A 22,769-nucleotide genomic window follows, 5' to 3' on the forward strand; every position below is an offset into this window, starting at 1 on the left:
TAGATGTTAATGCTGTTTGTTTGAACAGGACACATATTGATATAAACAGGCATTTGGCAATCAGGGTCTGATTCCATTGGTCAGTTCATACTGACTTTAGTACCTGACCAATTCTACTGGACATTTGATAGATATTTCAGTATTCAATCAAGCTTGGATATTCTAAATCATTCTGAAACATCCATGATTTAATCATTCTGAAACATCCATGATTTAATCATTCTGAAACATCCATGATTTATTCATTTTAAACATCCATGATTTAATCATTCTGAAACATCCATGATTTAATCATTTTAAACATCCATGATTTAATCATTTTGAAACATCTATAATGTAATCATTTTGAAACATCTATAATGTAATCATTTTGAAACATCTATAATTTAATCATTTTGAAACATCTATGATTTAATTATTTTGAAACATCTATAATCTAATCATTATAGAATGAATTTAGTTCCTAGGGCTAATAAGTACATTTCTACGAGTTTTGTTATTGCATTTTCTAAATATAAGTCAATACATCTCCCATATGATGATAGCTGAGTGGAACTACAAAAATAAGTAACTAGCTGAGTGAATTTTGATTATACTGTCACGATGACCATACACAGAGATAGCAAGTGGCTTTCCTCTTGTACTACGATGAATCCAGTTCTATGTGGCGAGGCATAGAACTTCAATATGATACACAATGAATAGAAGTGATATTGAGATAAAAATCAGTCAAAAAGTCTCGAAATGATATACCTTGTACATTTTTACCTTGCCACTCACTCAACAAAAATTGAGCATTACCAGCAGGTTAGGTTTTCAATGAATTCATCATGTCTATCATATGGTGTTCACCCTGGAAAAAATGTGTAAAATAATGGTTCAATGTCATAAATGTTCAAATCTTACCATTTTGCTCAGAAAATGCGCAATTTTTCTAATAATGCACTCTAATGTATATTGAACACATAATGAGCCATTTTGAATATAAAGACGTCTATGTGCCTGCATTGTCATCACAAAGCCATATAAAGAAGAGTTGTGAAGTTGACCCAACAAATCCCATTAAACAGAAGAATACAGACAGAGCAGCCTCTCGTCTCACAACATGAATATTAGCACTTGGTCTGGTAGAAAATTGATTGCATTAGTTTAACAAGGCAATTACAGCTTCTTTGGTTCATACAGCTCTTGTGGAACTGGTAATCTATGAACGACCCACTCTGGGACTTGCACCCAAGACTGACTCCCTTTAGTCACTCAAGCTCTAGGGGCCCTTTTGTCATAAATGGAACAAAACTTAGAGAATAAGAACAAATCATGTTTAAAATTTCGTTCAGGAAATAAAGTACCGACATGGATACACACGTAAATAATAACAGTTGACTTCAACAAGCAACACAGACAACAATCAGAAGCAACAAACAATATGGTGGCATACCAAGGGAGATAACTCAAGGTGCAATCAAAGCCTGTTTCTGGTGTTGACTGACTGACTGACTGAGTTTTTTTTTACGCCGCTTTTAGCAATATTCCAGCAACATCATGGCGGGGGACACCAGAAATGGGCTTCACACATTTTGCCCATGTGGGGATTCGAACCCGGCTCTTCGGCGTGACGAGACAACGCTTTAACCACTAGGCTACCCCACCTCCCCTTCTAGTGTTGAAGATAAAAGATTTAATCTGTAGTTTGGTGATCTTTTAAAATTTGAAATAACACACCAAGCTTTGTGCAGTTTCATATGTAAGTGTACCGAATTGCATCATTGGGCATGAACAGATTATTTACGTGTGGGGAAGTAAAAAACAGTGGATAACACAATCTTAAATTCACTTTTATCTGTGTCAATAGTATTTGAAAACAACGACTGGATAAAACTTCTTACAGATACATATTTCACTAAGTTGTCTCCCCTGGTGTGACACACATAATTGAACATCGCAATCGAGACAACGTGAAGTTGTGAGCAAATCACTCTCTTGAAAATGTCTAATTTATTGAGCATATTGTTATCTACATCACAATTGATTATCTCCCTTGTCCAAAACTCAACACTATTAACCGTTTCATAGCACTCACTTATCAAGTTCTGGTCTAAATGAATATCTTTATGCATTGTTCAAGTTTGAGCATTTTCGTAAGTCATCACTTCTAAAACGTTCACATGGCATGAGAACTTATACCTTCAAGGTTGTAAGATATACATATATATTTGATGTAAAGATAACCTCAAAAACCTGCCTTGGTATGTTTTATCATGAACGTTCTTGTCACACGAAAAAAAACCACATGAATATGTTTTCAATATGACTGTACATTCTGAGACCGGGCTGTCACTAATGGTCACAAGTTGAGACAAACAGTTTCATACCTCAGTCAAGGTTATATCACCTAGGGTCAAGGTTACACCACATAGGGTCAAGGATATTAATACAGGTCAAGGTTAATAAGAAGTTAAAGGTTACAAAGTGAATGAAATATATTTGAAAACATGATTACACCGGATCCTGGATAAAGTGACCCTGACACAGAAAATACGAAGATAAGTTATATAGATCTGATTATCTTACAGACAGACTGAGTATACTGAATTGTAACATATGAATACTTCTCAAGGTACTTCACTCAAGCAACACATCAGGTAGAAAGGATATCTGGTTAACATTACACTGATTTCCTCCAAGTATTTTCATATCCCATGGTAAATTGAAACTATATTCATGATCGAAGTATCCATTTCGTCAGGATCAAGAAGATATTTTCCTATTAGCATACAGGCTTGGGTCCTTTCTGTACTTCTAACACTGATTGAGGCCTTGTGCCGAATTAAAAACAGTATTTCATTTATTTCACAGCAGGTCTCCATGGCGTGGGAAGAAGGCTGGAATTGACGCGACTATGAACAGTAAAACGTTGCACCACAGACTGGTCAATCAATCAATCATCTTTCAAACAGGATTGCGTACAATTGATTTCACTTGTAAATGCGGATCTCAATTATTAGCAGTTTCATCAACTTGTAAATTCAGTCATGTGACCAGAAATAGTACATCCCTGAAAATCCTGACACTGTGTATGATTGTTTGGCAACTGAGTGGATCGGCCTTCACCTTGACATTGACGTTAGCTGTGTATTACACCGATATATGTGAAAAATAATGACAACAGCGCTCCCCCTATGAGATGAATGGATTATCTAGAAATCAATCAATGATGTGGTTTCATGATCTAATGTTACACAATCACTTTGTTTTACATGTTCATACAATTTGCTTTTTATACAGATTCTATAATACATTGGTATATTGCATGGGTAAAATTCGTCGAGATGTGTTGACAAACGTACCACAGCATGATCATGATACAAGTTCGCCGCAGGAAAAATACAATCCTGCGATCGGTTTGACCTATCTGCAATGCAGCTCTCAATCTGTACACACTTCAGGGTATTTGTTGCTGAGGGCTAGCTGGAGCATTCTCTCCAGAGTCATTGTCATGGGTGGATCACTAAAATAACCCATCAAGGGTTTTATCACATCCCATATGTCCGGTACTATACGACCGGTTTACAGGCATGCTGGTGTGTACATACACAACTGTACATGGGAACTATCACTGTACTGATAATCACATTTGTGACACACTTTAGTCAGTCCTAGCTGCAGGTTCTCCTCTAGACCGATCATCTGTGTCCACCATTTCAGTCAGGTGACCAGGTTCCACAACATTCCTCATAATTCTCCGAAAAACAGGAGGAATGGTTCTTTTCACTTTATTGGCCAATCAAATGTGTCAATTTCACTTTTCAGCCAATCACAGCTGCCTTGAAGTGTTCACTTCTTCTTCATCTGTTTCTTCTGTTCCTTCTCTCGTGCCTTCCTCTCCTTCTCCTGCTGTTTCTTCTCTTTCTCAATGGCAGCTTTAAGCTCCTTGATCTTCTTCTTGAGTAGTTCACGATCTTTGCCATTGGTAACCCCAAGACTCTGAAACAAACAGAGTACCGATATAGGGAAGAGTTCTGTTTTAATCATCATCATCATCTATCCATTACGGTTACATTACTTATATACTCATCACTACCTGTGAAGATCTGGGTTAGAACTGGACTTCAGCAACCCATGCTTGTCATAAGAGGTGACTTACGGGATTCGGTAGTCAGGCTCACTGACTTCGTTGACACATATCATTATATCCCATTTGCACAGATCAATGCTCATGATGTTGATCACTGAATTGTCTGGTCCAGTCCTGATAATTTACAGACCACCGCCATATAGCTGCAATATTGCTGAATTTAACAGCAAACAAACATAGCTAAAACAGGAAAAAGATGATCACTTCAGCCCAAACAGTACTTGATACATTGAGCAACGATTCACAAAAACCCGCAACAAGCAGTCAGCTTCTAGTTCTTATGACCACCATAGGTCACTGAGGAGCCATTCCAACCCGGAATCCTTGGTACCACCAACCTTGAGTTTAGAACCATCCATCTGCAGCAGCTGTGGTCCCGAGATGTTCCTGTCCTGGAAGGCATCATTGTACTTGTCCAGTTCCAGCAGGATGAGCCAGCGACACACATGCTCCGATGTCCAGTCCAGCGGGGGCACGGACTCAAACTGGTTCTGGTTACGTTTATTGGGAGCAACCATCTCCTATGAAGGTTAAGTATCCATGTGAACATTTGTAACATGTAAATGAAATACTATATAAATTTTTTTTCTTTATACAAATTGCTTCAGTACATTTCAGGGTATATCTCCAATATTGTATATGAGGGGACCCTTTTATTATATTTTTAGAAGGGTATCCCTTGTAGGTTGAAAGAGATATTGCTTCTATTGTAATATGTATATCTCTGCTATCATTACCAGGATATGTCTAGTACTGCCCTTGGGATATCTGTAGTCTTGTCACCAGCATATCCCTAGTCTTCCATCAAGATATCCCTAGTCTTTCCATCAGGATATCCCTAGTCTTGTCACCAGCATATCCCTAGTCTTTCCATCAAGATATCCCTAGTGTTTCCATCAGGATATCCCCAGTATTGTCATCAGGATATCCCTAGTCTTTCCATCAGGATATCCCTAGTATTGTCATTAGGATATCCCTAGTATTGTCATCAGGATATCCCTAGTCTTGTCACCAGGATATCCCTAGTCTTGTCATCAGGATATCCCCAGTATTGCCATCAGGATATCCCCAGTATTATCGTCAGGATATCCCCAGTATTGTCATCAGGACATCCCCATATTGTCATCAGGATGAATATCCCCCGGTATTGTCATCAGGATATCCCTGGTATTGTCATCAGGATATCCCCAGTATTGTCATCACGAAGAATATCCCCCGGTATTGTCATCAGGATATACCCCGGTATTGTCATCAGGATATCCCCAGTATTGTCATCATGATATCCCCAGTATTGTCATCAGGATATCCCCCGGTATTGTCATCAGGATATACCCCGGTATTGTCATCAGAATATCCCCAGTATTGTCATCATGATATCCTGAGTATTGTCATCATGATATCCCCGGTATTATCATCAGGATATCCCTGGTATTGTCATCAGAATATCCCCAGTAATATCATCAGGATATCCCCGGTATTATCATCAGGATACCCCAAGTATTGTCATCAGGATATCCCAAGTATTGTCATCAGGATATCCCAAGTATGGTCATGATATCCCTGGTATTATCATCAAGGATATCCCCTGGGATATCATCAGGAAGTATTGTCATCAGGATATCCCAAGTATTGTCATCAGGATATCCCCATGGTCATCAGGATCAAGTATCATCAGGATATCAAGTATTGTCTCCCAAGTATTGTCATCAGGATATCCCTAATATTGACACTGGGATATCCCTTGTATTTACATCAGGATATCCCTACTATTTTTACAAGTATAATTCACATCCTAGGACATCAATCTGTCCACCTGTATCTACTGATTTCAAGCTAGATTCAGGTTCAAATACATTAGCTATGCGTCTCCAAGATAAAAACTCTGGCATGCATAATTATCACTGGCCAACAACCAACAGAGAAGGTCAGGATTCCACACACTCCAAGCTTCTCCTCATAAGTTCCTCCTAGCTTCTCCTCGTTAGTTTCACACTTACCCCTGTGGCTGGTGTCCCTGAAATGTTGAACCTGCTTGACTTCCCCTCATCTTCAAGTTCAGACACCATCAACGACGACGAAATTTCACTGGTTGAGCTGCTGCCACCTAGCAGAAACATACTCCATGAGTATTGAGTCCACGTCTTGGCTTCAAACTGATCATCAAATTATTGCTCATCTCTTTCGTTAAATTCCAAAAAACTTTCAGAAAAAGTACATGTAATATATTTATTTTTCTTTCCACATACATGTATACTTTAGTCATCTCTGCCTATCATTTCATAAATAGAATTGTATTCCTCTCTTGAATCCCTGTGATCAGGATTTCAAAAGTTGGAAACTTAGCAGAAAAATATTTTAGAAAATAACAATGAGGAGTAATAACATTCAGATATACCAGAGTCAAATGGAAAACAAACTAATTAAATTGAAAAGTTCATATATTTTTGTTATTTCACAGGCAATCATATTTACAAGAATAAAAGTTCAAGATTCAATATTATAAAGTGTTCCTGTATTAGATTGAACAGGGCGCATGATCTCTTGAGCTGAAAAAGTCTCTTCCACATAACGATAAATGCAAGTTTGATTGACTGAAAGTGACATGCACATTCCTACCACACAAAAGGATCCCTACACTATTCATGCGAATAAACATTCAGTTAGTTCATGGAAGGGTTAAATCCTTTCCCATGCAATATAAATCCTTATCCACTGAGAGGAAACATGCCTGACTATCTGACATTACATAAAAGTATAATTTCAACAAATAACACATATAATACATATGTAAGCATGTAGCAATCACAACACATAGAAATAAACAATGAAAGTCGAGAGTTTATGAGAAATACAGGACAGATTCAGTTCAAGATAGGAGAGGTATTATCAAACATTCCCCATTAAAACAGGAATTTGATAATTAGACTCATAAAAAGATCGAAATGTTTCTAAAATTCACTTAACTTCTTGCTCATTTGACAGAACTGTGTAACTTACCGTCGTAATCATATAAGCCTGTATCTAGGTTTTTTTTAGAAATGAGAGTTATCCCCCCCTGATCAGGGGTGGCAGGACTGTCACGTGGTCGGTTAGACAGCAGCACAACCCCACTGCTGCTGGAACTGCCCCCACCGGAGGACTTGGGCTTCAGCGAGAATTTAGGAAAACCAAAGCCTGTACGAGGAATAAGTTGTATGTCAAGTGAGTTATATACAGGTGGGCAGGGGCAGACAATCATGGCGGCAGTTGGCGTGGTGTGGTATGGCGTTGCATTGCGTACCATAATGCGGCATGGTGTAGAGTGGCATTGTGTTGTAGGCACCTTGATGGGTTCTGGAGAGACATGCCGACACTGATAAAAACTATTGTGGATAAAATACTGAAATCAGGGTGTTGATACAATAACTGAGATCAGGTGTGGATAAAAACTGAGATAAGGGTGTAGATAAAAACTGAGATCAGAGCGTGGATAAAAACTGAAATCAGGTGGGGATAAAAACTGAGATCAGAGCGTGGATAAAAACTGAGATCAGGGTGTAGATAAAAACTGAGATCAGAGCGTGGATAAAAACAGATCAGGTGGGGATAAAAACTGAGATCACAGCGTGGATAAAAACTGAGATCAGAGCGTGGATAAAAACTGAAATCAGGGTGTAGATAAAAACTGAAATCAGGGTGTGGATATAAACTGAAGTCTGGAGTGTTGTCATAAAAACTGAGATCAGGGTGTTGATAACTGAGATCAGGGTGGGGTCACATGTAGGGATGTGAACCAGGGCAGAGAGAGATGTGATATTGGTGTTGCAGTGGTTTCAATAATGGTTGAAGGGATTAGACAGGAGTAACAAAACTGATCAGGAGACGGCAGCTGAACATTGTATATGCAGCTGAAGTGTGAACTGTAAGCTAACATGTGAGTGTGAGATGAATACAGCCTGATGAACATTAGTGTCCAATAACAGTCAATGTTAAGCAGTGTTAGGTATAATTGTACAGTAAGTCAGCGCATGGTTGGCTTACAGGGGTGAGTTGTGTGAATGTTGCGTTATCAGTCAGTAACATAACAGTTATATCAGAGCCACCTGAGGAGATCAAATCTGGACCAGGGTGAGTGAGTGAGTTTAGTTTTACGCCGCTTTTAGCAGTATTCCAGCAATATCACGGCGGGGACACCAGAAATGGGCTTCACACATTGTACCCATGTGGGGAATTGAACCCGGGTTTTCAGCGTGACGAGCGAACACTTTAACCACTAGGCTACCCCAGCGCCCCTCTGGACCAGGGAAACCACATGGCAGCAGTCCTTATCATCTCCTCACAAAGACACAGAATATGCAAGGTCCATGTTGGAACTTTCTGATCCATACATCCAAATTATTCATGAAAGAAAAGTATTGGGCATAAGTTATCCAACTTAGAAAAGCCCATCCAAGACGTATTTCAGACAAAATCTTCCCAAAGGTAAACAAAAAATTTCAACTGAAAAGATGAAAACCACTTTTTATCCTCGGGGTAAATTTATGCAATTCAGTCTTATTTTGTTAATTGTTAAACACTGCCCTCAGCAATGTGTCACCTCTATGAATGCCGCCTGTAAATATATGAGTCTGAACTGAGCATGATCAAAGCCACCTTGGGCAATGACTGTGCATCAACCAGTCTCTGAGCCTATCTGATAATAAACACCCAGCACTGGCTGTCAAGAGGCCTATGACCAAGAATTCTGCCTGTTCCTCAAGTAACACCTGATGATACGACAGCATGCTGACTGAGCCCAGCTGAATTCACTAAAATAAGTCCAGGCTGTTTTAAACCCCACTTCAGCTGAATCAACAGATAGCTGACCTGTATGGCAGGAAAGACTGGAGTCAGACAGGTCGTAGGTGTTTACTTCCATATTGAAACTGACAAGGAAGGTTGACAAACCAAGGATCAAAATCAAGACAACTCTTGGATTCAAACCAAGGTCCGGGCACTAAGGATGTACCTTAGACCACTGAGCCACCCATGTCCCCATGAAATGAAGAGACAATGAAGGAAGAAAAATAACCCAACAGAATGCCCAACGACCTCAGCAGATTGTGAAAAGACGGGAAGAACGATGACGATAGATGACACGAATAATAAACCCAGGGCCTCATTCCACCAAACTACCTTGGCACTAGGCTGTCCTAACTCATACATCCTATATACCTACAACAGTATACACCAAGATAGTTTTGGTGGAACGGGGCCCTGAAACGGGAAGGGAAGGATATAACTGGAGTTTGTTGGAAGGATAGGGCGGCATTTGTGTGTTATTTGCTTGTTCAGATAACAATTAGTGAAAAACAATAAATTCAGAACTTGAGACTGCAGTTTGAAGAGCAAGGTAAGACGATGTTTCACAAAATCTTTCAAAAAGACACAGTAGGGCTTGTCCTAAAACTAATTACCATATTAACAGAAGAGAAACATTCTGGGCAGAAAAAGATTACTTAATAATTTTTGTTGTTGTCTGCAATCAGAATTTTTCAAATAGGTTTTGTTTTTAACATGTGTATCGATAAATGAGGACTTAGTTTATAGGAAAGATCAAGACTCGGGCTAACTCTTGTCCAACTGCAGCCTTAAGTTGTGAAAGTACTGTTCTTCATGTGGTGCTTATCTTGACATTGAAAGCTTGTCTCTAGGAAACAATCATAAACCTGTTAGTACATTTGTTACAAGTGTCTACAAAAGGGAAAGTAACATCTAATACATTAGTGATTAATATCCATGTTACCCATGTGAAATGTGAATTAGTACATACTGTCAGTTTATGAGGCCAATAACTTTGTTTCAGTTTGGTTGTGTTAATATTGTTAACAGTGCTGGCCTTATACATATTCCAAGTTGTTTCAAAATTAAAATGTAGTTTGTTAATGTATATATTGACAATTCACATATCAACATGGGTGATCCTAAATATATAATCAACAATATCCATGCTCAACAAATTCATATACATCAACATCCAAACTCAAAATTAAAACAAAGAAAACTCTACACACATTGTTAACTGAAAACCACGTTTGTTTGGAGGTGTTAATTCACTCAAATAAATAATGCACATCAACAATACTCACTTGCAACTCTATCAGTGTTAAGATTACCATGTAGTGACGTTTATTCATATCTTCTTGATTATTCATAGATCCACAACAAATATATATTAGGATGCAGATATTAGGAAAATGCAAACTCTGACTGTTTACGAGACAACACCCACTGTACCACTCATGACACCTACCAATTCTTTATTGTTATTTCTACAAGTTGATTGAAAGCTGATTTTGACCCCCAACTAAACAATCTTGACACAAATGGATGACGATATGTCCGCACACAACGGGGGTGTGGTCGAAGCAAGCCCTCTGATCTATAGGCCAATCATCCATAATTATGTTTACATTAAGTTTTAATCAATTGCATGTGATGGTAGCGTAGCGATCGGCAAGCAGGCGGGTAGGGTACACCGAAGTGTCCCGCCTTGTCAAAATGTATTGTACTGTAAAGCATTTCGAATCGGGGGTCATCTCAAATAAAAAATTTGTTTAATCTTTAATTTTCGCAAAGACACAAAGGGCCTGTGGTCCTCATCACCTCACCTGGCATTTTACAAGCTATTACTGAACAGGCTGATATTTAATATTTGTATTTACCTGATATCAACATCCTATATATATTTGTTGTGGTTCTATCATTAATCATGGAAATGTGAATAAATGTTACTCCATGACGTAATGTTAGATGTGAATCTGACCGTGGCCATCACACCCACAATACACTTCTGGTGAAGTTGACACTCATCATGCATATGTCCTTTAATGTCGGACGATCATGCATATATACACGCACACCACTTGTGTCGACTACTGTGTATCGATACTGTCTATCAGAGGTCACACACGGAATATCTTTCTTCTTGGTTCACAAGGATGGAGGCAATGAAGATGGAGGCTCTATTTTTTTTACCACAATAAAATCCCTTTTATCTTTAGAAATCTGTAGAAAGCTTCAAGCTTTTCACAGGGCTAGATATGAAAACTACCACAGATTTTTGATATCATATTTGTTCTGATCAATTCCTGTTTTGCGAATGGCCCAAGATTTCAAAATCCTAACTGCTACTTGTGAACAGTATGGCTCAAAGATATGTTTTTGCTTTTGACAAAATTCTTCGAAATCATGTGTTTGTTTGCTCTTTTGACAAAATTCTTCGAAATCACAGTTCTACAACCTCTCACCATGTTAGAACCAAGAGCCAAGAAAACCCTCTCGTGCTCTCTCCATAAGGTTTAGTTCAAGGTGAAGAACACTACCACAGTTTTCAAGCATTTCTTACCTTTAGATCCAGAAAATTTGGTAGACACCACAGTGATCTCCCCTGACTGACTGTCTCCCGAAAAGTCTGGAATCTCACCATCCATATTTCGAAAATTAGGCTGTGATGGATCATAGGATGTCTGAGAAACTGATGAAGAATTATCAGAGTGGCTCCCTCTCCTGGAATAAATGCCGGTGACTCTTGTGTCAGAGATATAAAAATTGATGCAATCAATAAAAATGTACGGAATGATTCAGATAATCACTTAAGATAAACACTTAATGAAAGTTTACCAAGTAGACATCAAAAAGGAGTGAGTGAGTGAGTTAGGTTTTACGCCTCTTTTTGCAATATTCCAGCAATATCACGGCGGGGGGACACCTGAAATGGGCTTCTCACATTGTACCCATGTGGGAATTGAACCTGGGCCTTTGGCGAGAAGACCAAACACTTTAACCACTGGGCTACCCCACATCAAGAAGGGATAAATACAAGGTATAACATATGCAAGAAAGAAACCATTAGCATCACAAGATTTTACCTTTACCACAGAGAACAGAGTGATAAACATTATACAGGATGATAGTGCACGCTATTCACATATTGGTGACAACATAAGGCCATTTTGTAAGTACAACCGTGACTTAAAGAAACAAAAAGTAGGCAAACTAACAAATATGGCAGATACAGTAGCAGAAATAAATATACATAAGGCTGACAAGTGACTCGCAATGAAATATTTGCAAAAAACTGGCACGCATGTAATATCAGAAACAACTGGCAGTGAAATGCATGAATAGCATGGATGATGACTAATGACGATGAAAGGACCCATTTGCGAGGGAGAATTACCATGTATTAAAAATTCGGAACGTTTTCCTGCCAACAACTTTTGTTTCCTGAATAGCCTACCGGTACTTATTTTCTGGGAGTTGTAAACATGCAGATATCCAAGTTGGGTTACCTAGACCGTGACGATTGTTCAGAATTATTATCACTCTCATTCACAGGGGGAGCCACCTGAGACGAAATGGGCGGAGGAGGAGGATGAGCAGAGCGGGGAAGCGGAGGTGAAGGAATTGCTTCGATTGGCTGAAATGCTCGACGCTTTTTAGCATCACTTTTCCTGACTGTGCTGTCGCTGTAGATAGAGGCGTAACAGATACTAAGGAATGTAGATCAATATCCGGTCACACCGCTTAATTTGTCACATTTCATTTTTTTCATACACCTGTATTCCCGCAAAATTGATTTTTCAATTTTTAACATTTTCAGATCTACATTCCTTGTGAACAAATAGAAATGCAAGCAGAAATAAAGTATAGCCACAGAATCTGATCACCACAGAGCTGAAAGTCGTTAAAACGATGAGGCAAGACTGTATGTAGTCCAGTGTATGAAGGACAGAACTCTTTATTGTTACTTGGAAATTTTGACTCTCCTGAATGATGTACTGATTCAGTTCGAATGCATCATTTTAACACATAATATTTGAAAATGAAGTTTTACAACAAACAATACCAAAATAAAGTTGGCAAATACAGCACAAATTGTCTTCAGTATGAAAACATATAATGACATTTCACTGAAATAAAGACATCGTAAGAGCAAAATGCAATGCACATGTAACTGCACAAGACTTCTAAGCCTATTGCATGCAGTAGCTAAAACTGTAAGGCTTGTCATTTTCCCAAAGATAAATAGCTTTCTTTTAAAATTAATTAAATACCAATCCCACAAATGAAAATGTGTGTCAGCAACTAAGGGAGTTAACTCTGTATTCTACTTGAAACTGTATAATGCTACTTTCCTTTTAATACTTTTACCTCTCAATGATACACAAGACCAATTCTCAAACTGTGTTAGGTGTTTTTTAAAAGACTGACTGACTGAGTTTGCTTTTTACACCACTTTTAGCAATATTCCAGCAACATCACGGCTGGGGACACCAGAAATGGGCTTCACACATTGTGCCCATGTGGGGATTCGAACCCGGGTCTTCGGCGTGACGAGCCAACACTTTAACCATTAGGCTACCCCACCGCCCCTGTTTTTTAAAAGAAGTGACAAATGTAATCATTATATCAAAATTGAGTATGATCAAACTGTTTCCCAACATATTAGTGTTCCAAGTCAAATAAAACTTCAAATTTCCGACAATAAAATTGAATCGAATCAAAATATAAATGTTATGTTTTTATTGTTTTAATGACAAGTCTTACAAGAATGTATTACTTACAGATATATGAAGGCTGGGAGTCTAGGTGAGCAGACAAAGAGAGAATTACTATCTGCCACCTATATGAAACACTAGCTCTACTGGGAATTAGTGTTGGGAATTGGTTTAAATCTCATAATTGATGATTGGTTCATTACAACCGATCAATCATCGAAAATAATTGGTTAGCGTCATTTATTAAATTTTTCTGGTTATGTTTGTTAATGCACAAAAAATAAAGAAAAAACATGTAGTTCTTTCGTTTTTTTGCAAATTGCACAAAATGCATTTGCAAATTTCACATCTTTAAAGGATGACTAGTGTATTAGGAACATGAACTTCATGGAGTCTTTAAAATAAATTCAATCATGAATTGGAAGAGCTTGTAGTGCTAATGAAATGTAACAGACAAAACCAACCTTGTTAAAAATATCGTTATTGCAAACAAGTGTTCCAAAATTGTTTGTGTTCGATTATGAGAAAACATGATCGATTGATTGGTCGTTTTGTCATTGCGACAAATCTTCGATTATTTCAATTAATCGGACCACCACTACTGGGAATATAGCCATCTTTGTACAGAAGCTGTGGCTGGTATATTCAAGTTGGAGGTGATAGGAAAACAGGCCTGCCTCTGCAGCACCAAGCTCATGAATATCACATGTGGCTATGATGTAATTACATAGAAATATTATACTTGAAAAAGAATTTTTTTAATATGAAACATCACGAATGATACCAAGGTCATGCAAAGTTAAAAGCAGGGACATTATTCTTATGTTTCAATGACCTTGGCCTCCAAACAAGATTTTAATAGAACATGGAATTGGAACTGAAGCTCTGGGATTAGAATTATACAGCAAATTACCAACCGTCAGTTTGCAATGGATCATGGATTAATGTAATGCATTAACAATCAAACGAAGTTAGAGGATTAGATGCATACATCAGAATTAAGCACTCATGTCTTATCTCTTTATAATCATAAAGATATCTAACACTATGAGGATGAGGAAAAAACCATGAAAGATTGATTTTAAAAAATTAATAAATTATTGCATTAAATTTTGAAAGTACATTCTCATGCAGATAGAACAAGACGTAGTTAAAGAAAAATAATCTATGTGTAACACCACTAGATAAAGGGAGCTCCTGTTCATCCAATACTTGCGGTACTCAAGATGAATGAGGAGTGTGTTATGGGGACTGATGTGTCACTGAGTGAGATGGTAGCTATGAGTGGTGATGATGATGATGATGATGATGATGATGATGATGATGATGATGATGTGACATGCACCAGATGAGCAGGTGACTGGGAAGAATGCTACTCTACCATAAAGGAACATTAATCAGTATATTATCATCACATTACATGTCAGTCATGGCTAAGCTGTTCTGTTGACAGTGGAATTATTGCTTTAAATATTCATAACGACAGACCATCGTAATTTGGTAAGGATAAACTTCATCAGTATCATTAATATGATGATTAAATCCGAATCTGTATTCATGGTTATTTCAGGTAAATTTTTGCATTGTTTAAAGGAAGACAGGTCCTTAAAAGAAAGATATGAATTGGCCAAGCATTATTAATGAGTATAAACATTTGAAAGCTGGAAGAATGTGTGAAATGCTATATATACTATCATAGCTTTATGTTATAGCTTATATGTGATTCAAATTGGTGACACAGATGTGCCTTGTATTAATATTCCTTCCACCAACACAGCAACAGCATCAACAGCATGTATTGTTCACAAGCAGCGACATTTAAGATGTTTACGTTGGGCAATGCCCCGAAATAGGGTACCATGTCAAAATGCTAGTGCATTGATTGACTGAAGAAGCAGTCTTTGAAGCTGAAGACGAGTCAAATTTCTTTTAGTCCAGGAATTGAAGCTTGCAGGAGTAGTATAATTATGCACACAAAGTGATACAAAATTCAAATTATTCAGTGCATGTTTGATCATCCTCTAGAATAACTCAACATGGCTTGATTATAGGGACATGGTCCCTTAACACAGACTAACTCTGACATGGTCCCTTGACACAGACTAACTCTGACATGGTCCCTTGACACAGACTAACTCTGACATGGTCCCTTGACACAGACTTACTCTGACATGGTCCCTTGACACAGACTAACTCTGACATGGTCCCTTGACACAGACTAACTCTGACATGGTCCCTTGACACAGACTAACTCTGCCATGGTCCCTTGACACAGACTAACTCTGACATGGTCCCTTGACACAGACTAACTCTGACATGGTCCCTTGACACAGACTAACTCTGACATGGTCCCTTGACACAGACTAACTTCTGCCATGGTCCCTTGACACAGACTAACTCTGACATGGTCCCTTTGACACAGACTACACTCTGACATGGTCCCTTAACACAGACTGATTCTGACATGGTCCCTTGACACAGACTAACTCTGACATGGTCCCTTGACACAGACTAACTCTGACATGGTCCTTGACACAGACTAACTCTCTGACATGGTCCCTTGACACAGACTAACTCTGACATGGTCCCTTGACACAGACTATGTAGTCCTGACATGGTCCCTTGACACAGACTAACTCTCTGACATGGTCCCTTGACACAGACTAACTTCTCTGACATGGTCCCTTGACACAGACTAACTCTGACAAGGTCCCTTGACACAGACTACTCTGGACTCTGCCATGGTCGCTTGACACAGACTGATTCTGACATGGTCCCTTGACACAGACTAAACTCTGACATGGTCCCTTGACACAGACTGATTCCTGACATGGTCCCTTGACACAGACTGGTCACGGTTCTGACATGGTCCCTTGACACAGACTAACTCTGACATGGTCCCTTTGACACAGACTGATTCTGACATGGTCCCTTGACACAGACTAATTTGGTCCCTTTCTCTGACATGGTTCTTGACACAGACTAACTCTGACATGGTCCCTTGACACAGACTAACTCTGACATGGTCCCTTGACACACAGACTGACACAGACTAACTCTGACATGGTCCCTTGACACAGACTAACTCTGACATGGTCCCTTGACACAGACTAACTCTGACATGGTCCCTTGACACAGACTAACTCTGACATGGTCCCTTGACACAGACTAACTCTGACATGGTCCCTTGACACAGACTAACTCTGACATGGTCCCTTGACACAGACTAACTCTGACAAGGTCCCTTGACACAGACTAACTCTGCCATGGTCGCTTGACACAGACTGATTCTGACATGGTCCCTTGACACAGACTAACTCTGACATGGTCCCTTGACACAGACTGATTCTGACATGGTCCCTTGACACAGACTAACTCTGACATGGTCCCTTGACACAGACTAACTCTGACATGGTCCCTTGACACAGACTGATTCTGACATGGTCCCTTGACACAGACTAACTCTGACATGGTCTCTTGACACAGACTAACTCTGACATGGTCCCTTGACACAGACTAACTCTGACATGGTCCCTTGACACAGACTAACTCTGACATGGTCCCTTGACACAGACTAACTCTGACATGGTCCCTTGACACAGACTAACTCTGACATGGTCCCTTGACACAGACTAACTCTGACATGGTCCCTTGACACAGACTAACTCTGACATGGTCCCTTGACACAGACTAACTCTGACATGGTCCCTTGACACAGACTAACTCTGACATGGTCCCTTGACACAGACTAACTCTGACAAGGTCCCTTGACACAGACTAACTCTGCCATGGTCGCTTGACACAGACTGATTTTGACATGGTCCCTTGACACAGACTGATTCCTGACATGGTCCCTTGACACAGACTGATTTTGACATGGTCCCTTGACACAGACTAATTTTGACATGGTCCCTTGACACAGACTAACTTCTGACATGGTCCCTTGACACAGACTGATTCTGACATGGTCCCTTGACACAGACTAACTCTGACATGGTCCCTTGACACAGACTAACTCTGACATGGTCCCTTGACACAGACTAACTCTGACATGGTCCCTTGACACAGACTGATTTCTGACATGGTCCCTTGACACAGACTGATTTTGACATGGTCCCTTGACACAGACTGACTGATTTTGACATGGTCCCTTGACACAGACTAACTCTGACATGGTCCCTTGACACAGACTAACTCTGACATGGTCCCTTGACACAGACTAACTCTGACATGGTCCCTTGACACAGACTGACACAGATGCACCCTGACATGGTCCCTTGACACAGACTGATTTTGACATGGTCCCTTGACACAGACTGATTTTGACATGGTCCCTTGACACAGACTGATTTTGACATGGTCCCTTGACACAGACTGACTTTTGACATGGTCCCTTGACACAGACTGATTTTGACATGGTCCCTTGACACAGACTGATTTTGACATGGTCCCTGAGCTGATGATGTCACTATGATCATGATGTCACGGATGTCTAGCAGTGAGAGACACACACACGCACGCACACACATGTAAGAAAACCGCCAATACCTGTCATGCTTGATCCAAGTTTCCAAGCCGCTCTCACTGCCCTCGTGTCTTAGACTGTCTGTTTCATTGGTGTCCTGGTCACTCTCAGAAGACTGCGAACAACCGCAACAGAAATAATTGATTTGGAAATTCAAGAAGACTGTCTCTGAAAAACCTAGTAGCGTGCGAGCTACATTCAAGTCTGGAGTCATGCTGGGCCTAGTCACTGACCCAGCTCTCTTGCTAAGATAGTCCTTACAATGAAGTTAATGTTAATGCATGGCAATGGGTTCACCCAAACTACTCTAAAGTGCTATAGAGAGCTACAGTCACATAACACCCAGGTATCCAAGTCACCACTTTTAGCCATAATGTCCATTTGGTCCACCACAAATGGGCTTCACACAGCTGGTGTTTCGAACGTCAATGGGGTTCACCCAAATCTAACTCCATAAACCATAAAAGCTACAGTCACATAACAACATCCAACTGTAACCAAGTATAGCATGTCCTCTACTTGTACATGAGTCAGTGAATGATGATTCATTCTGCAGCAAGCAATACTGAAGTCATGGTGGCTGAGTGGGTTAGGCAGCTTACTTTGTGTGGTGGCGATTAGTTGCCTGACTCTGAGGGTGTGGGTTCGAATCCCGGAGGGGACTCAACCCAACAAACGTATTATCTGTACTTTAATGAGAAAGTGTAATCCGAAACATAACATAGTTACATTTGACAACTTTCTAAATGGCATTGTGTATTCAAAGCAATACTAAAGCCAAACTATTCAAAAGAGGTTAAGGGACACCTGATTTTTTCATATAACTCAAGTTGATCTGTGATGCCTGATTCTTTCATATTACTCGACTTGCTCTATCTTCCCATCCTCGACAATCTCCAGGGTATACGTTACGATCACTCTCCACTATACCCTGGATACATCCACATCCCGATAACTTTATTACCTCCCTTTGCTGGCTCCCCATTTTCACTGTAGCCAATCAGCTAAGCCACCGTTACATCCGAGATTGCCAGTGTCAACAAACATAGGGGTCGCAGTCGCGAAGGTTTGTTCGCAGTGCCACTCAGATTTTTGGGGAAATAATACAGACAAATTGACAGATCTGAAACTGAAATATATGAAAGAACTCCTTCTACCTCATTCAGAGTACCTGTGCATCACTTGTGTTGCCAAGTTTAAGCGGTTAGATAATTTAAGAAGCGAAACTGAGTTGTGATTGGTTCGCTCAACTTCTTAGCGTAGACACCTGATTGTATAAAAAGCCAGCAAAGGGAGGTAATAAAATTATCGGACCAAGCCGTGGATGCATCCAGGGTATAGTGGAGAGTGATCGTAACGTATACCCTGGAGATTATCGAGGATGTATCTTCCCAGATCAGTCATATCTTTCTATGCTATGACCTTTACTAATATGAAAGAATCAAGTTATCCTTGACTTATTTTGGGTAGTATACATTTCGTCCTGACTGGTGGAATGAAAGTATGAGCACTGATTAACAACCTGATGACACCAGTCAAATAAATCACAAAGTCTCAGGAGAAACATAAGGCTGCACCTATTTCAAATAGAATTTTTAGAACGCCCTTGTAAGGGGTAACCTTATCTCACCTTTGACCTCTTGGTTGGGGGCCTTCTGGCACCCATACCACTGGCCAGCTGCGCCTTGGCGCGGTGGGCGGAGGTGTCGAGGAGAGGGGTGGAGGGCACTGACCCCAGATCCTGAGCAGACTCTGATTTGGTGGGGGACGACTTCTCCATATCATTGAGGATATCTGAAGATAGCATGCCACATACATAAACTTATCTTAACCATATGGATCATTACACAGCAGTGGAACTAGAAGATGGAGTTACTTTCCAAGCCTCAGTGTTCATTACTGTATCTCTGTTGCCGTCTTCACAACCTTTATGACAGACGGGCAACACAAGACATGATGATAGTAATTACTAATCAAAGGGTCAGTAGCAAAAAATTCAAGAAAAGTTACTAATCAAACAACTAAAAAAAATATTGAAAAAAATTGAATAAAACATTCAAATATATTCCCAAACACATGCTATCCAGCACCACAAACAATGCACCAAGTCCCAAATGCTGTGTCAACACAAAGTGCTCTAACTATCTATACTGCAGGACATTCATCTACATTTTGCTTGACCGCCTCCTGTGGTGTAGTGGTTAGAGCGTCCGCCCGGAGTGCGGAAGGTCGTGGGTTCGATCCCCGACCGCGTCATACCAAAAGACGTTAAAATATGGTACTTGTTGGTCCCTGCCTGGCGCTCGGCATTAGTGGGTACAACAAGGACTGGTCGGCTCGGAGTCAGTATAATGTGTCTGAGTGGGGTATTCATGCTTCACTGTGGCATGGTATCTCAGTGGGCTAGCACTATAAAACCAGCTTCAGTCTGGGCTAGTACAAGCAGCCGCACATACACATACACACGCATGCATGTCATCATATGAGCGAAATATTCTCAAGCACGACGTTAAACCCAATTCCACCACCACCACATTTTGCTTAGTTACATTTTTTCACTACTCACAAATACTACACATTACCAGTACAAATCATCATATTCTTGTAAATGAGACATTAATGCGACCATAACTCTCTTCCAAGTAATATGTGCTGTTCTCATTGCAAGTGAGGCACCAAATACAGATATAAGATTTTGTGAAGCTTATCATGCCTCCATACACATGAGAGTCATATTAACATATTGATCTGCAATTCGTTGCAGTTACACTGAATTTAGTCATGACATTGGAGACCCAAAAGTACACCATTGTACGGTGGTATTTAAATCTGGCTGCTGTAAGACCACATCCACCAGCTTTGATAACGGTTATCAAATGATTCCATGTAGCATCTTAAGGTAGTCAAATATTTCTGGGATTGATATCTAAAAACCATTCTTATCGGAGAAGAAAATGTATGTGAGTTGTTGTACATTCTGTTGCCATGATCTGAAGCCATAAAGTATTGGCATGCCTAAGGGAGGCAGCCCCGCAGCCATCCAAGACCTAATAGTTGACGCTGATCAGATTAAGTATTATGATGCTCTAGAAGGACATCAGCACTGTTTGTATTTGTTTAACTGTTAGGGGCGGTGGGGTAGCCTAAGGGTTAAAGCGTTGGCTCGTCACACCGAAGACCCGGGTTCGAATCCCCACATGGGTACAATGTGTGAAGCCCATTTCTGGTGTCTCCCGCCGTGATGTTGCTGGAATATTGCTAAAAGCGGCGTAAAACCACACTCAGTCAGTCAGTCAGTTTAACTGTTCATCGCTAAATGCTGCATTGCGCAATATTCCTGCTAAGTCAACCACCTCTAATGAGCCTATACCAGACAATCCAATGATTGATACATTGACAATGATTCACCCTATCGGTGTACGATAACACACAATCAGCTAGGTCGCCGAGTTGACCATCCAATCCATAAGTCGCCTGTTATAACGAGGGTCCCAATCCACAAAGCGTTCGTAGCGCTACAACATTCATAATCATACGATAAACTATAGAGTTACGACAGGTCATAACGTTATGAACGCTTTGTGGCTCGGCTCCTGCAGTGGCTACTGAGAGCCGTCCAACTAGGCCTCCCCAAGGCAGTGTCTCTCTGTAGTATGGGTACAAGTGTAGGATCAGGTACCTGGCGTTGTGACTGGTTCTGAGTTGGAATGGTCGGACCCTGTAGATATTTCCGAGAGGTCATCCCTCGACTGTTTGGCTGACGATAAACTTGATGTGGTGTCTTCTATAAACACAAAGCCTGGTATTGGGAAGTCTGTATCTGACATATACTGTTTCCCTATCAATATTTCTTGGAGAATTCAAAGAAGAGTGCATCCACTTCCTTAAAACAAATATAATTTACACAAACAAAACACAGGCTACAAGCAAGTCACCAGTGAACACAAAACAAAACACTAACTAAAAGCCCCTGAACCACGTTATTCCACTTGCACAAATGTGCCACAATAACTAGTCAATTAAAATTAAAGAACTGTATTTAAAAACGTGTGATATTTATATAAGGAATAATTACACTTTGTTAAAAAAATAACAAAACCTACTAAATAATTAACAAAGGTGACTTCAAATGAAAATAATAATAATAAAAAAAACTGCTGTAAAAGATGTTCAGTGGGTAATAGTACTGAAAACTGGCAGATATATGAGTGGCATGCTAACAGTGTGCAGAGGTTTCTGAAAGAATATCAGCCAGCGTGATGATACTGGTCTATAATTTTCTATCTTAACAAGGTCAAGATGCATCACATATGTGGCTGTGGAAAGATACAAGGCAATTGAACTGTTACCAATCCACAACTTCCACCACCAGATCTTACCAAGTCCGTTGGACGTGATGACAGCCTTCACGAATTCCGATTCTTCGTTATCCTTTGTAGTGTCCCCTGACAAGTTTACAGGCAGACCAGCTGCCTTCTGTGCCTCAATCAGGTCCTTCTCAAGCTGGAATATCTATAGGAGGAAGGACGCAGGGTGAGAACTTTCCATCTATTGTACAGATGTAGGCGGGAGGAGCCCAGGAGTTGCT

The 22,769-nt window shown here is 40.0% G+C and overlaps 1 protein-coding gene across 4 annotated transcripts in view; it reads right to left on the reverse strand.

Annotated features, from left to right (window-relative positions):
- Positions 1–935: 935 nt before the first annotated feature.
- The window catches only part of LOC124254758 (neurabin-1-like), a 124,289-nt gene continuing 102,455 nt past the window's right edge, over positions 936–22,769 (reverse strand). Inside the window, exons 11-20 of one of the 4 annotated variants that reach the window (XM_046688610.1) lie at positions 22,561–22,693; positions 21,861–21,965; positions 19,812–19,975; positions 18,205–18,296; positions 12,448–12,624; positions 11,502–11,662; positions 7,133–7,309; positions 6,133–6,239; positions 4,474–4,656; positions 936–3,984 (exon numbers count right to left, since the gene is read on the reverse strand). In XM_046688610.1, coding sequence (XP_046544566.1) covers positions 3,835–3,984; positions 4,474–4,656; positions 6,133–6,239; positions 7,133–7,309; positions 11,502–11,662; positions 12,448–12,624; positions 18,205–18,296; positions 19,812–19,975; positions 21,861–21,965; positions 22,561–22,693 — 1,449 coding nt within the window. In that variant the 3' untranslated portion in view covers positions 936–3,834. The remainder of the gene's footprint in view (positions 3,985–4,473; positions 4,657–6,132; positions 6,240–7,132; positions 7,310–11,501; positions 11,663–12,447; positions 12,625–18,204; positions 18,297–19,811; positions 19,976–21,860; positions 21,966–22,560; positions 22,694–22,769) is intronic. The other 3 variants (XM_046688607.1, XM_046688608.1, XM_046688609.1) reach the window with 3 other exon arrangements.

Source organism: Haliotis rubra, unplaced genomic scaffold (assembly GCF_003918875.1).
Source record: "Haliotis rubra isolate DU_JTF1 unplaced genomic scaffold, ASM391887v1 Scf580, whole genome shotgun sequence".
In the NCBI taxonomy this organism is placed as follows: domain Eukaryota; kingdom Metazoa; phylum Mollusca; class Gastropoda; order Lepetellida; family Haliotidae; genus Haliotis; species Haliotis rubra.